The sequence below is a fragment of the Leguminivora glycinivorella genome, chromosome Z (genome assembly GCF_023078275.1).
Source record: "Leguminivora glycinivorella isolate SPB_JAAS2020 chromosome Z, LegGlyc_1.1, whole genome shotgun sequence".
NCBI classification, from domain to species: domain Eukaryota; kingdom Metazoa; phylum Arthropoda; class Insecta; order Lepidoptera; family Tortricidae; genus Leguminivora; species Leguminivora glycinivorella.
Window position 1 is genome coordinate 24,134,479 of NC_062998.1, and position 17,490 is coordinate 24,151,968.

General features: G+C 35.6%; 1 protein-coding gene across 1 annotated transcript; it reads right to left on the bottom strand.

The window, feature by feature from the left end:
* Positions 1-855: 855 nt before the first annotated feature.
* On the bottom strand, positions 856-8,504 carry LOC125241903. The gene is made up of 3 exons (XM_048150608.1): positions 8,435-8,504; positions 7,319-7,928; positions 856-1,005 (listed from the first exon to the last, which is right to left on the bottom strand). Exons 1-3 carry the CDS (start codon positions 8,449-8,451, stop codon positions 856-858), a joined length of 777 nt encoding a protein of 258 aa, XP_048006565.1. The 5' UTR covers positions 8,452-8,504.
* Between the last annotated feature and the right edge of the window lie 8,986 nt (positions 8,505-17,490).

Sequence of the window (17,490 nt, forward strand, 5' to 3'; positions counted from 1 at the left end):
ACATATTGTATCCTCTGTGCGCCAAAATACAGGAAACAGTGGGAATTTCACGAAAGTTATTCTAGAAAACTATTAAAAACTAAGTTCACAGTCGTAGAAAAAGTTGTGTGCAACGGTGTTTAACTGAGTCAAAAAATATTCGTGGCGTCTTTATTAATTATTTTCGGCTTCGCCTCGAATTGTTACCGACGCCCCCCGCCTTTTTGGCTTCCGTAACAAAAAGGTACACAAGGAACCATTATGGTGCCGCTCTGTCCGTCTGTCTGTCTGTCTGTCACATTACTAAATATCTCGAGAACTTCTTATGCTATCGCTTTCAATTTTAGAGTTTTTATGAACATCGTCAATTGAAAGTATTTTTTTACATTTATTAATATTAGTTATAGAAAATGGCCAAAATGAAAGGGGGACAAACTATAATGTCTAGTTACTAGGTCAAGTGGGGTATTGTTAGAAAGAGCTCAGAACTATTTTTTATATTTTTTTTTGTTGTGGAAAAAAATCGGTTTTTGAAGGAAAATGTAAAAATAAAACACCACCCCGGGGCCCCCTTATCTCCGAAGTTTACCAACGAAAATTTATGAATTTTTTACCAAATATGGCTATTATAATAATTATTATAGGAAACATAAAAAACGTATCTTTAAAACTTTTTATTTATTTATAAAAAACCTTTCAGATTTACATTTTCAATTTCCTCACCCCTGGACCCGTTTATTGCGCCTGTAATTTTTACAGAATAACGATAAAAGCACCTGCTTTCAAATAGATGAAAAATGGTTAAAATCGGTTCACGCAATAATAAATTATCCCATAAAAATCATCTTTCATACTTTTAGCTTACTTAATTTGCCCTTAGATGTCGCTGTACGTTGAACGCTCATTTCCTACATCGCGTTGTTCCCGATACAATGGGATCGGGTCAGGATTAGGGATTGTTCCAGGTTCGTCGTATTCCTGTTTCGTCGTATTCCAGTTTCGTCGGATTCCTGATTCATCGTATTGCTGTTTCGTTGGAATTAACCACTATAATTAAACTTTAAAAATCTCATCACCCCCTTTCTTCCCGTGGGTGTCGTAAAGTCGACTGTGGGATATGTTAAACTATGGCGTAGGCGAGAGGCTGGCAACCTGTCACTACAATGTCAATGTCAATGGATTTCTTTCAACCCCTTTTTGCCAAGAGTGGCACTGAAACTTAGTATTCATGTGCTCTGCCTACCCCTTTATGGAATACAGGCGTGATTATATGTATTATATGTATGTATGTAATTAAACTTTATACATGGTTAACATCCCGTTTCTAAGTATATACCTCTATATAGTTTATTTATATATTTAATAGATTATTCCGACGAAACTGGAATACGACGAACCTGGAACAAACCAGTATTAGGAGCGTCCTGACCACAATGTTGTAACGTAAACTATTGAAGTCGAATTGTCTTGATTTTCTTTGGACATTGTTTCATAATAAAATTGTATACAATTTAATATTACTTGTTATGTGAGAAATTGAGTCTTGAGGAATTTAGTCAAGTCTGTAAAGTTATATGAATAACATTTGATGATTCAACTATTGAAAGTTTGTACGGAACCCTCGGTGCGTGAGCCCGACTCGCATTTGGCCGGTTTTTTAACCTCCTTTAAACGCCGGCTGCATTAAATACTATATTCTGACAGAATAGGTACGTTGTACCAATACTCGTCATCGTGGCTTGAATTGCCATTGATAATATAAAATCAACTACCTATTGGCACATTTAAACGATAAAAATGTTTTGCACCTTCATTGCTTCATATCCCAATCACAAAATAAGGAATGCTAACATTTATTAGGACTGACAGTTAATATTTCAAATCCCAATACTTATGTGACATTTATTTTAGTACGGCTTCTTAACCGGAGCTACGGGTCTGTCGGAGCGGTCCATTAGGTCTAATTACCTAAATGTCTAGTGTGTCCGTTAGGTCTAAATCCCTAAATGTCCATTCTTCAAAGGTCTAATTCCCCCAATGTCTAATCGGTTCATTATGTCCATTTCCCCCAGTGTCCAGTCTCTTGCACAGATCTAATTCCACTTGCGTCCATTCCGCGAACGTCCAATCTGTCACACAGATTGACAAAATGCACAGTCGCCGTCAGATATATCAGAGCGTAAAATTGATGAAATAGTATGCTCACATATACACTACTCAAGGGTTGTCTGGAAGAGATCGCTCATAAGCGATAAGACCGCCTTTTGTCTGCCTCAATTTCACATAATTTGATTTTTTTTTGGCGTGCAATAAAGAACATTGTATGTACTCGTATTGTATATCGAGACCTTAACCGCTCTGAAACATTGATGGTGACGTAGCTTTTACCCAGACTTTTTTATGCCATGTATATAGACATTATAGACAAAGTTATGGCTAGAAACAAGAATCTTATATACATACTGGATATTGCACGCCGAACATTACGTTGAAGCCAGAAAATATGACCTTGAATTACGTCACGCCGGTCTTGCATCTCTTTCTTTAGGGTGTCCATGATTAAGCATACATTAGGGATATCCCGCGGAATTTGACGTATTTCGTTTATATGACTGATTGATTTTGTAATTTATTAAATTCAAATCAGATCAACCGTTTTATCACAAACGTGAACATCCATCCTCACAAACTCAAGTAAAAGGTAATTACTATTTTCTTACCACTCAGCAGTTACTCGACCTTACTGATGTCCGGCAAAAGGTTACCTTTTCCTAAGAACGCCACAAATACGGTACAGTTTTTACCAGTGATAAACTATTGGTTACTTTTCCCACCTCCAAACCTAGGGGTAGTAACACTGGTAACCACTGGGAAATAGTTATGTTATATAAGGGGGCAAAGTTGTATTTTAACCGCGAGTATGGAATGGAAATACGAGCTAGCGAATGGATTCTAGGGTTGAACCGTTCAAGAATAGAAACCTGAGCGTGGCGAGTGTTGCAACATGAGGCTTAAAATACAACTTATCTTTTACCAAAGAGGATCGAGTAGGCATTATAGAAAATTACTGTCAAAGTAAAATGTGTAATCACAGTGCATAGAGTGCCATGACACAGGCTTAAAACTTTTGAACCTCCGTTTTGACAATATGGCCCATATTCTTAGCTTGATATGTGTTAAAATATCAAATATTAATATTAGCGCCATCTAGCCGAGCGTACCCCAAAGGTGTATTGCCATCTTGCTCACCGTACCTTCTTCTGTGTGGTTTTTAACCCCCGACGCAAAAACGAAGGGGTGTTATAAGTTTGACGTGTCTGTCTGTGTGTATGTCTGTCTGTTTGTCTGTCTGTTTGTGTGTGTGTCTGTCTGTGGTTATGAAGAAATAACCTAACCACAAAATTTAAATTTTGAATAAACCCCCGACTGCGACCTAGTGGACCGATTTTCATGAAACATGGCTAAGAACACTCCCGACTAACTCAGCTTTCAAATAAAAAAAACTAAATCAAAATCGGTTAATCCGTTCGAGAGCTACGATGCCACAGACAGACACACACACAGACAAACAGACAGACAGACAGACAGACATACACACAGACAGACACGTCAAACTTATAACACCCCTTCGTTTTTGCGTCGGGGGTTAAAAAACGTATTTCTTAGACTTTATCTGTCTATGTCTATACGGAGTTACATAAGTCTTTGTCTTTTACTAACACACCTGTGTTTATTAAAGCATGCAATGGAATATATATTTTGGTGTTTCGGTCACTTTAAACCATCACAATAATATTTTGGTAGTAACTACTGGGAAAACTAATCCCAGTAGTTACCAATCCCCGGTGTGGTAATTAACAATGTGGGGAAAATCCCCGTAGTTAGGTTAGGTAAAAACTTGGTGGTAACTAGTGGGAATAGCCTCAAAAATATAAGGGAAGTATTTTTCATTGGGGAAATAATGAAATACTAGGACGTTTTACAACACTGCCGTCCAATCACTAAAACCCATCTAACCCACAAATGATAGTTTTGAGATATGGGCAAAAAACATAAAAATCCATATCTCTAGGAAATGTGTAAATTTAGTCAAGATTTCTGTTATTCTAAAATTGAAACTAAATTCACGCTAACATTATTTGAAAACCATTTGATCAAATGTTATTTAATTTATTAGAAATTCACCATTTTGTGTTTAAGTTATGCAAATAATTACTAAAATATGTACGATTTTACCCCTAAAACATGGTTAACTATACTTTAGCCGTGCTTTAGATTGGCATAATACATTAAACATAACTTATTAACGGCTAAGTCAATTTACGTGTTTATAGTATCGTAATTGTGGATTGTGTAATAGTATAAAAACATAGCTTAATAACCGCAAAGATATTAAACAATTTTATAGTAAATTATCTGTCCTTGGAAATATGTGATATAAACTAGTTTTTTGCTTTAACGATTTTTAAGCTAAGTAGTGGCTATAAATATTTAAGCAATTTGTATGCATTCCTAAACTAAAAGCCCGTTACGTGATAAACCAGCGACGTTAACTAGGTTTTAAGTATTGTTATTCTGTCTATAAGGAGTTAGTCATTTTATCAATATCTCGTTTACCTACACTACACGAGAAAGTTGTTAGGGCATTTCTGTATGTTAAATGAATAAAACACAACTGTTTTATATATTTTTATATTTTCATGCAAAATCAAACAGTCTTTATTTATTTGTACTTGCCATATCAGCCTTTTATCCTCTTTATTTGTGACATTGATAAATATAAAATAAGATTAATAGACTATCAAAAAGACATTGAGTATTTACTCATTAACATTTTTTTTAAACCTTACACAGCCTTTTCTAGGAACAATAAAAATTAGCACATACATTTTAATAATAATTTATACACGCTATACTAACGTGACGAATGGATGATCCCTACCACAGTTCCGGCAAGTTACTTTTGAAAAAAAGTAACGATTTTACTATTACATTGACATGAATTAACGGTTTAACGTACCAACTAATACAATCAATAATTTAAATTGACTGTTACAACAAAAGCTAACCGTCAAAAGGATTATCATTCGCCACCAAAAATAAATTGTAACATAATTAACAAAGGAGATCCATAATCAAAATTAAAACTATTTTTATACTGTGGCCCTGGACTTGTTTCGTTTGTTTGTATTGCTGTTTACAGCACACACGGGCATATTTTGCCAAAACAGCATCTTATGCTCAGGGGTTATGCCAGTTAAAGCCTTTATAATTCCTTGTTTTCGGTCTTGTTCTATACCTTTTGGCTCAGTTAGAAAGTTCAACGAGTAAATTTTTGGATTTTTTAAATATTTGTCGGTCATTATCCGGAGTGTTTTGTAATCTTCGTCGTAGTCATTTTTGTACTGTAAATCAAGGTTTGTTCGTTGAAACTGAACTTGAACAATATCTCTTAGGTAAACTCTTGGCGAATGTTGAAGCCGTTTCTCGGAGACTAAATCTGTACAGGTAAAAAAGTCGTGGTGAGTCATCGTTTTGACTATTGCTCGTGATTTATTGGCAGCAGATACTGCTTCTTCAAAATCTTTGAAGTCGTATAATTTTCCCTTTGCTTTGACTTTTCGACCTGATGGTGGAATTGGTCACAACTCATAAATGTGTGTCCGGGTTCAAAATACCAAAATGTCACAGTATCTGTTGCAATCAAAGTACTATTGACCATGTGAATCATGAGTGAAAAAAGCAACCAGTTCTTATTTTGAGCGCTGCAGTTATCCATCCATAAGTTTATGTTTTTAACGTTTCGATGTTCCAGAAGAAAACAGTAGTATGCACTCATGATATCCTCCTGTTTTCTTCCTGACGTACCATCATGCCATAATATTGCCAGCGGTTTGTTCTCATGTGTTATTTTGCCCAAAGGTGCAAATGTCTGATTATAGATTGATAGGCGGGGGCAAAATAAGATTTTCTTAAAACCGTCTACTCTTGGCAACATAATAACTTTTTGAAGATCGGTGCTGTAGTACAAATTTTCTTCATTTTGTTCGGTTTTATGTCCCTGGTAGAGTTTACGTGATTTAGTGTAGTTGTTATGATGCTTTATCCATGATACGCAATCTGTACAGCTTGACAGTAAATCACTTTTTGGGTCATGAGAAGTTTTTTTACAGTGTAAAGTTTGTTGTTCACAACTTTCACATTCTTCATTGCCAAGTTTAGTGAAAGCTATATTCATTTTATTAACGTGTTTCCGGTAAAACTCATAAGATACTTTCTCGAGAGGATGTTTTTCGCAAAAATCATTATGCATTAAAGTAATGTTTATATCACCTGGGAGGTAACGTCGAAGCGGAGCATGTTCACGTCGATGGTGTGGTGCCAATGGTTGAAAAGATTCTACGTGACTATTCAACAATTTGCGGTCTTTAGCTGGAGTCTTCGTATGTAAACCTCTTTTATCAACTAAGTTCTCGTCAGAAGCGCTATACAATATGTAATCATTAACTTTCTGATACCCTAGCGTTGTCAGGAAGAAATGTTTACATACATTTATTTGAATATCATCGCTCTTTTTGAAAAAAAATGTGCGTCTTGCTTTTCTAGGGAATTCAGATGTGGAAATATACTTTCTTTTTGGAGTGGCAGTAGCAGTGCTGGTTTTTACATAAACTCGTCTTTGATTCCAACTTAAGTTCCAAAATGAATTATTGATTGCATCACGTTCTTCGTTTGTGAACTTTGACGAACATTTTTTTAAACATTTTTCGTCACAGCCTGGTTTTACATAAAAATTCTCTCTTTTTTTCTCTTTTTTTTCTAATTTTCGTTGTTTTAAAGATTTACTGTGTTTTTTCCTTTTTTGCGGCCTTTGATTTTCGATTGCGTTAGAGCTAGACGAAGAAGGAATAATCTGTTCATTGGAAGCTGTATCGATTTCTAAAGTGACGACTTGAGGCCTTTCATTGTCGACAGAGTTACAGCTATTTGGAGAAGAAGAAATGCTTCGTTCATTGGAAGCTGTATCGGGTTGTAAAGTGACGATTTCTGGTATAGTTTGGCTTATAGCGGTATTCAGTGTAGGTATTTCCTCTGTTTCAGGTAAATTTAAATCTACTGAATTTAAAGGGTCTTTATGAATCGATATAGTAGAATCCGTGTCCAACTGCGTTGTTTTCTCTAGATAAGAGGCAATTTCCGGTTCTGAATCGATGGTTTGTGGTGCAGCTTTATTTAAACAAGTATTTAGTGTAGATTTTACTGCTGTTCCCCGATTTGAAACCATTGAATCAAGATCAAACTTCTTTTTTTGTGTGTATATTTTACGTTTTTTACATACAGTAAAGTTTTCTTTTTCTGAGTCGTCACTGTCCGTAGTATCTGGGCTATAATTAGCATCTTTGACAGAATCGTCCGACGAAAAAAAATCAAGTTGAGAGGCGTTCGTCTGTCGGGTAAAGGAGTAATCTTTGAGTGGGTCTGTTTGATCAATTGATATAATTGAATTCGATGAATGTCTGTCAGGAACGATATCAGAGTTAGAACTCATGAGTCCCATTATTTCTGTGACTTCAATGTCATTTAATTCAATGTTATTCTCTGTTTCAGTAACTGAAGTGAACGGAATTTTTAAAATTGATGCATTGTTGGGCTCAAAAAGTAAATCGAAATCGGTCGATGTCGCCAAGTTTGGTAAACAATTCTGAGAGGTTTCAGTTTCAGAAAAGTCTTGAAATAAGGATGAAGTTCGAGTTTGTTCTATGCTATAGATTGAGTTGACCAGTTCTGTTTCAGTTGCAAATTGGTTGAACTTACTGCTGGTTGGAAGCTGCACATTGGACTTCTCGGCGTCCGGAATTAAAACCGCCGGCGCCTTGTCGTCGGTATTTCGATCTTGATTTTGCTTGCATATTTCTATAATTGTCTGTATTCTTGAGCTCTTGATACGCCTAAAAGAAATAACATGTACTTATTCATTATAAACTGCTATAGTATGAAGTATGAAGTATGAAGTATGAAGTATACGAGGCTCTTGGTCCTAGCCCAAATATGGTTAAAACGATAAAAAGCAGACATTACTTTACGATTTCTAGGTACATTAGGAGCCGGGTACATAGTTTAATGTATATTTTAGTAATTCAAGTCACTATAAACAGTTATCAATACAATAATTCATTCCCGCACCCAAAACCCCGACGTATGGCTATCAAACATCAAAGAAAAAGCGAGCAAGTTCATCAAACCGACACACAATGCATTAGTAATCCGCACACACATAAATTAAGTACAAATAATCATTGAAAGTGAAATAAAAGCTTATTTGACAGAAAGTTTACTTATTTACGATTCTTAAGAGTTACTTACTTTGCCGCAGCGAATGTGTGATGATATTTTAAGTAAAAAACCTAACCGATGTGTAAAAAGACATGGAAAGAAAGATATATTCAACACTTACCTTCGGTTATTGGACATTTTCTACGTAAAAAATGTTCCGCCATCACTCAGTGCACCCTTCTCACAACCTTTTGCGCGCGTGCCGCACGGCCGACTGTCGGAATGACGCAATAACATTGGAGCCATTGGAGGGGATCTGTTTACGTCTAGCGGGGTTATAGCGTAGCATTGCTGGTTTGCCGAGTTTAAGTGTTGTATTATGATTTTTTTTCATAGATACATTCATCGCTAAGCGCAGTAACTAGGTTTTAGTGATGTATTTGTAACCGAGATTGTAATAAAAGTCTTTTAAATACACGGTTAAAGGATTTTAGCCATGTTAAAGCGTAGTAACTGGTTTTTAGTGTGGTATTTTATTCAAAAATGTGGACGTGATAAAATATAATAATGGGATTAAAAGGCATTACTGGAAAATTATGAAGTGTGTGCTAAGTAACTTTATTTTAGTTATGTATGGTGTAAAAAAAATGAAGAAAAAAACAACCGCTAAGCGCTTTTATATAATTTATAGAAGTGAAATGTGGGTTTGCGGTTTTATACTATTGAAAAGGGTTATAAAATAGTGCACTTAGCGAGGTATGTCGACTCTGTATCTCGGTAACTAGAAATGATAAAAATATGATTCCAAGACCAGTCGATGGGGAATTCTTTCCTATTTTAGAATATTTGTCCAAACGAAAACTGGTACTTTGCAGCTTAGATGGGTTTTAGTGATCGGACGGCAGAACAGTATCTTTATTTTTAAGCGCCGCCCGTGTTTTAATTATTTATATTACAATACAATACAAATACTCTTCAATGCACACCTGAACAATATAGTAAGTATACACAGCAACTTAGAAGAGGTAAAACAATAGACGGTCCTAAAAAGCGATCTCTTCCAGACAACCTTTATATTATATTAACGCAAATATTTAATTAAACACAAAACCATATAAACTAGTAATACCTAAAACAATAACATGAAAACTAAACTAAACCTATGAATAAAATTAAACCTATAAATAAAACTAAATAACAAACTAAAACTTACCTACAAAATACCCCTGTTATAAAAAGAAAACCCCTTCTAATAGGTCGGACTGCGGCATGGACCCCATGACGCTGGCGGCGTTTCCTCTTTGTATCGCCAGTGAGATACGTTGACAGAGGTACGCGCCAGCCCTGGGGTCCCCTGTGGTGTCGACCAGCCGTGCCGACAGTGCCCCCATGAATTTTTTCATATTGTCTGACCAGGGACCCAAAGTCTCAACTGCGAGCGCCGCAAACTCGTGTTTTGTATGTTTATTCCACGATATCTCCGTTGTCACTGGACCGATTTTAAAAATTTATTTCTTCCTTTCAGTGCCATAATCTTCAGGCTTAAAATGCAAAGCTGCAAATTGTCGAACGCTCTGAAACCTTTCCTTTAATCGGTACAATCGACAGCCAATGCTGCCTCCTTCCTTCATCTTTTGGAACACTGAAATGTTTAATAATAATATTCATGTTAATTGTAAAGACACAATCAATATATTTGGTATTATATAGTGTGATATGAATTATGAACATAGAAACCGTACCAAGTTGATAGATTTAGCTCCATTCAATGAGACTAAATACCATGCATGAAAAAAGATTGGTCACCCTAGTCGTAAAACCACACATAGCAATTTTTTTCTTTAAAGGTCATATTTATCGTTCTAAACCTATTCGTGGGAATTTTGATATAATTTGAGACAATGAAAACAATATAATGATAAGAACTAACCAAGATTACAAGCAAAATAGAAGAAAATTTATTGACAGTGAGGTTTATGAACATTTTGGTAAAATAAGTACTTACTTGTTAAATTTTACGTCGGATTTCGGTTTCCAATTACTTCCACAATGGTTCACTATGCAATACATAGCGCATAACTCAAGTAAATCGACGAAAAACGTTTATTTTGCAACATAAATCTCTGAATTGGTGAATGAATTTTGACAATTCTGACATATCGGGCATATTTTTTTTATTATTAGGGTTCCCATAGTACGCAGGAGGTAAATACCGGAGAAAAATAAGGTTTTTGCTTGAGTTCTTTTTAACCCCCGACGCAAAAACGAAGGGGTGTTATAAGTTTGACGTGTCTGTCTGTGTGTATGTCTGTCTGTCTATCTGTTTGTCTGTTTGTCTGTCTGTTTGTGTGTGTGTCTGTCTGTGGCATCGTAGCGCTCGAACGGATGAACCGATTTTGATTTAGTTTTTTTTTGTCTGAAAGCTGAGTTAGTCGGGAGTGTTCTTAGCCGTGTTTCATGAAAATCGGTCCACTAGGTCGCGGTCGGGGGTTTTTTCAAAATTTTAATTTTGTGGTTATTTGTATATAATACAAAAAAAACTAAGTCAATTTGATTGAAGAATGTTTTATACGTTTTTTTTAGCTTTTGGGCTGTAAATACACTAAACTCAAAATACACTATTAGTCAATATGCTACAATTTCAAAACGACCTTTGCTCATAACACACGAGACCCTAATTACTATATTCCCAAAAGGAACCTGTCCTCGATATGCACCATTCTCCCAAAATACCCTAAATTATCTCCACTCGGAAGTGCCAAAATACTCTACTGTCATAAGGCATTATTCCCAAAATACTCTAATCCCAATACACCCTAGTCCCAAAATACACTAATTTTTTTAAATGCCTATTTCCGTTAAGTGAAGGGGGGGGGCATTTTTGATAAACTTTTTTTTAACGCCAATCGATCCCATTCCTATCAAGGATCAAATGCTTGTATGAGACCAAAAAAAAATTTTCCGGCTAGAAAAGTCACAAATTGCGAAAAACTTTTCCCATACAATTTGTAGTCCAAAAATACACTATTTGTTTCTAATGCCAATTTCTGTTTTTACGTTATTAAGTTTTCTTTCAACTCCTTAACTGCCAAGAGTGGTACTGAAATTCATAGTTTCATCTGCTCTGTCCACACGATTTGTGAGTTTACTTATTTTATACAGGGTGTATTTTGATAGCGGCTCAGTAAGGGCAGCTATGAGATGCCGTAGTCCTACGTGAAAATGGTCTAAGGAGACCATCCATCGATTTCAAATTGATGAAAAATGGCATTTACATATTTTGGAAAAAACATACAGGGTGCGAGAAAAAGGGCATACCAACAACAAAAAAACAACATTTTTTTTCGTACAAATTGTATGGGAAAAATTTTTCGCAATCTGTGACTTTTCTAGCCGGAAAATTTTTTTTTGGTCTCATACAAGCATTTGATCCTTGCTAGGAATGGGATCGATTGGCGTTAAAACTTAAAAAAAAAGTTTATCACAAATGCCCCCCCCCCCTTCGCTTAACGGAAATTGGCATTTAAAAAAATTAGTGTATTTTGGGACTAGGGTGTATTGGGATTAGAGTATTTTGGGAATAATGCCTTATGACAGTAGAGTATTTTGGCACTTCCGAGTGGAGATGATTTAGGGTATTTTGGGATTACAGTATTTTGGAAATAGTACGCAATGAGAATGGTGTATATCGAGGACAGGTTCCTTTTGGGAATATAGTAATTAGGGTCTCGTGTGTTATGAGCAAAGGTCGTTTTGAAATTGTAGCATATTGACTAATAGTGTATTTTGAGTTTAGTGTATTTACAGCCCAAAAGGCTTCAACTCATTGGTCGGCACGCAAAATCCAGTAGGTAGATATATATAAAATTCTTGGCTAGAAATTAGTAATCCTTCCTATACAAACGCAGGTGTACCGCTTTGGTAAGTGGTTGATGATTAACGTACTTTTTACATATAATAGATACTGGCCACTTAAAATTATGAGTGTCAGTAATCTGAATCATTCTATTTATCGATTTGAGTTATAAAACACATTAATGTCAACCTAGTCATTTCATGTGCATATTTGTCATAAAAATGGACGAAATATATTTTATAAAAAGTAGAAAAAACAAAGACGTTCTACTCTGCGGAAGGGACAAATATACATTAGTGTACAAAATAAAAATGGGACAACATTATTGCGATGCTGTAATAGATCCATATGCAGTGCTACGCTTACGCTGCACACGAACAAAAAGAAAATTATTCGCCAAAAAAAACATTCGTGTGAAGCTAACTCGGAACAAAATGAAATTGGTGAATCAACTTTTCTTTGCCAGCAAAATTTCGCATACTTCGTCTACATGTGGTCAGAAAATTTAATTGGGATTTAGTCTAATTAATGTATACTTATTATATTAAATACAAATATACTAGCAACGCAATACAACATGTAATTATAGGATTTCCTATTTTATAACTTTGTTTCGAGCAGTGACCCAGTGGACATAGCTGTCCCTCACTTTTGTATGAAAAAAGTGTCTCTTCCACTGGGTCACATATTGTTTTAATTAAAAATGAATCGTTTTTAAATTTTTCCCTAATTGGTATACGTGAAATAAGGATCTTTATTCACAATGGTAAGGTTAAATCACAAAAGTAGACCTAATAATAAGTAAGGGTAATTCTTGCAAAAAGCAAGAAAAAGTTGATTCACCCAATTGACATAATTGTGGACAAATGTAAAAAAGACGCTTGTTTGGATTTCGGGCCAATTCAAAGAATATATGAAGACAATTTCGAAGGTCTAAAAGTAGAAGGAAAAGATGTGCCGCTTTTTACTTAAAAAAAAATGCGATTTACAGGGCCAGAAAACAATTTTTAGGTGTTGAAAAATTAACTTTCAAAACTGTAGCGGAAGTCAAAATTCCAGAAACCATGACCAATGATTTGCTTGTACATGAGGATGGATTTGAAGACAAAATCAAATCATTGTTTTTTCTTCTGTCCGAGCCAACAACATGGTGCAGCATTATGACGGGACTTATTACGGAGATTCCACGTTCTTTACAGTACCCAATCCATTCTGCCAATTGCTGACATTGCACATTGATTTGAAATCAAACCTCACAACAACGAACATTATTCCAGTAATCTACGGTCTTTTACCGGATAAAACAGAGAAAACATACCGTCGATTTTTTCAAATAATCAAAGACAAGTTCAAAGTTAATATTTCTAGATACAAGTGTGATTATGAGCCAGCTCCCATCAAATCAGTGTCGGAAGTATTTGAAGGAGTTCATGTCAGCGGATGTTTTTTCCACTACAATAAGAATGTATGGGCCAATGCAAGATTGATAAAAGTCACTAAATGTTCTGCTCAAAGCCGCACTATGGTCAGGTTACTATCTATTCTGTGCTACCGCTTGTGCCGGCACCAAGAATACAAGAGGCGTATCACTCAATTTTAGCCTATTGCAACTTTGAGCCTAATAATAATATTAAGCCACCGGATGAAGTACTTGTCTTTAAGAAATACTTTCTAAGACAGTGGAACCCAGAGAAAAAAAGTCAGCTATTGAGTGTCACAGATAACAGGCATCGTACAACGAATGCACTGGAAGCCTGGCATCGTAGGCTTAAAACAAAAATACCGAAGAGTCCGAATTTTTACAACTTTTTATATCGTCTGAAGAAAGAAATGATATATTGGGATGATATGATTTATAGAAGCTTGTTTTCAAAACTAAGGAAAAATAGAAAACTGTGTGATATCGAATTCGATAGAGTTTATAATAAATATTTAAACCGTCTGAAGCAATATAAAATGTCGACCACCATGTTTTTACGAAAGGTGTTGTTTTTGAACTTTAAATTTAATAAAAAATTCCGCTAAATATTTCCGCTGTTAAGTTTTGTTTAGTTATGTTATTGTCTAAATATGATAAACAAAAAATATTGTAAGATACACATTTTGTTCGACTTTAAGAGTAATGCTGTTAGGATTATTTTAATTACGTCATTGTCATAATATGATAAATAAAACATTGTAAGGTACAAAGTTTAAAATTATGTCCGGAGTCTGCTATTTTTACACGTTTCCTGACTTCTACGATGTCTGTAGTTGGACCAAATTTACTTATAGTAAAATAAAACCATGTGCACTAAATATAGTAGCCGTTTATTTACTGGAAAAGTTGGAGCCTATGTGGAAATTGAGTAGGGGTTGCTGGGAGGGTCCTCCCCAGCAACCCCAACTTCATTTGGCTTTTACTCCTAAACTAAAGAGGTACAAATTATTTCAAGTAAGTACAAATTCAGCACCTATTATGTACTAAATCCTCGTATAATAAAAAAACCCAAAACGCAAAGTGGGGTTGCTGGAGAGCATCACATGATTTTTTAGAAAATAGACATTAAGGGAATAGACTGTTGAGGAATGGACATTGAGGGAGTTAGACCTAATGGATCGGACCGTCGGGGAATTGACGATGAGGGAATAGAAATTCAGAGAAAATAGACTTTCAAGGAATAGACATTCGAGGAAATGGCCTTTAGGGAACAGACATTAAGGGAATAGACTGCTGAGGAATGGACATTTAGGGAGTTAGACCTAATGGACCGGACCGTCGGGGAATTGACGATGAGGGAATAGAAATTCAGAGAAAATAGACTTTCAAGGAATAGACATTAGAGGGAATGGCCTTTCAGGGAACAGACATTAAGGGAATAGACTGCTGAGGAATGGACATTTAGGTAATTAGACCCCGCTCCGCAGTCTGCGGCAGAAAGCATGAAACTTGGCATGTATATAGCTTATAGCCAGGTTTATAAGAAAAAATAGAAGTAGAAACACGCCGAGGTGTCAATGTTTCCCCTGTTTCTCTCATTTTATCATCCCTATTTTCGTTCTGCTCATCATCAGCAGTTCCACTGCACCAATGTCACTGTTTTGAACGTAAATGCATGATGTTATTAGAAAAATACCAAATTCATTATAAATGTGCCGTTCAGATTTGAGAAGTTCCGTTCTGATGATCATCAGCAGTTCTACTGCACAAAATGTCACTTTTCTGAACGTAAATGCATGACGTTCTTATAAAAATACCAAAGTCATTATAAGTGTGCCGCTAAGATTTAAGGAGTTCCGTGCACCTTAATTTCATTACTGACCGAAGTCTTAGCAAACGTCTCCGTTTTGACAAGTGATTTGTTTTCATATTTCCCTCCTTATGTCCTCGTCTATAGGTCTCAATTTTCAACCGATTCGATTCTTGTGAAATTTTGTAATCATCAGTGATCGACATGCGCGATATCATGCCACGCGATTAAGAGTAATCTAAATCAACAACTCATAAAACAACTTATTAACGGTAATCCTCAACAATTTAATTAGTATTCAAAAATACAAATACAAAAAATACAAAATGGTTTATTTCCAAATTAAAGGTACACAAAGTTACATTTTATACTGACCCCCACACTAGGCTAGGCCTGTCCCGTGAGGGAAATCGTACGGTTAACAGAAAGATTTTATATTAAGCGGCATAAGACAACAATACTTTTTTTCTATTGCATATTAAAAACAAAATAAAAATACATTAAGACTAAACATGCATGCATTCCTAATGTTACTTAATATTTATTAAGTGAGCTTTTTTAAAAATTGACGATTAAATACAGGGTATATTTTGATAGCGGGTCAGTAAGGGCAGCTATGAGATCCCGTAGTCCTACGTGAAAATAGTCTAAGGAGACCATCCCTCGATTTCAAATTTATGAAAAATGCCATTTACAGATTTTGGAAAAAAACATACAGGAAGCGAGAAAAAGGGCATTTTGGAGAAACTTTTTTTTTGACGCCAATTGATTCCATTCCTATCCAGGATCAAAAGCTTGTACGGAACCAAAAAAAATTCCGGCTAGAAAAGTCACAAATCGCGAAAAACTTTTTCCATACAATTTGTATACATTTTTGGGCTCAACTTGCCGTAATGTACTGCCACAAATCGAAGAAAACTTTTTTCGACATTTTCCCCATAAGTAAAATGTAGTCATTGATTTGTAGGTTTTTAGTGCATTGCCGTGAGTTGAACCCAATGGAAGTGTTGATACTGAATAGGAATGGAATTGATTGGCATCAAAAAAAACACCATGCGAAAAAAAGTTTTTCGCGATTTGTGAGTTTTCTAGCCGGAGATTTTTTTTGGTCCCATACAAGCTTTTGATCCTGAATAGGAATGGGTATGATTGGCGTCAAAAATGTCCCTTTTCTCGCATCCTGCATGTTTTTTCCGAAATCTGTAAATGCCATTTTTCATCAATTTGAATCGATGGATGGTCAACTTAGACCATTTTCACGTAGGACTACGGGATCTCATAGCTGCACTTATCGACCCGCTATCAAAATACACCCTGTGTACCTACTCTAAATGTCGCGGAGTGGTGTCGTGCGTGCATATCGATCAGTAATAATCACAAAATAATTGCGACCTGTAGAGGAGAACCTACGCAAACACAAAAGCTGATGGCCTGAGTTTAAACAAAAACCTTCGCTAACGCAACGCAGCAGTCACTTTTGTTTCTGGTTGCTAATATTTTAAACAAGATAATCTTTGAATACATTGGTCGATAGTAATATTTGATTCTAAATAAGTATTGACGATCCGTTGAATTTTGTTGTCCATTTCAGTGTACTTTTTGGCACGTTTGCGGTAAATTTTGATATTCAGATTGCAGTATTTTGAAATTGGTCTCCATCGCCTCTTCTTTTAGCACAGAAATTAAATAATATATACTTTGGTTTTTGTTCACCTCCTTGTTCAAGTGGCTGTGCCAACCTTCGACAACATTATTTTGTCCTGTGTCTATGTCCATAACATGACAGCAGATCCAGATATTTTATTATGAACCAGTACTTGCTCAAATATTCGATAAAATCATCCATGTTTCGCAATAACGGTTGGTTTGCTGATACGTAGTACCATCCTTCTAGGATTTTTGAATTTGGTTAGTGAGCAATCGCAACACACTTAGCCACAAAGGCACATCCCTCACACGTGTGTGAAATTGTCAACTCATGAGCTTTACTCCATATAGCTTTAGGAAATGGATGAAACATCCAGTTACAGTGGCTGTTCCGAATACTTTTCTGCACGCGTTAATTGCACCAATCTCGAAGTCCATCTTCATGTTTTGTGGCTAAAGTTCAGGTATATTTGTTTTTATTGTGTTAAACAATAAGCTCGTAAG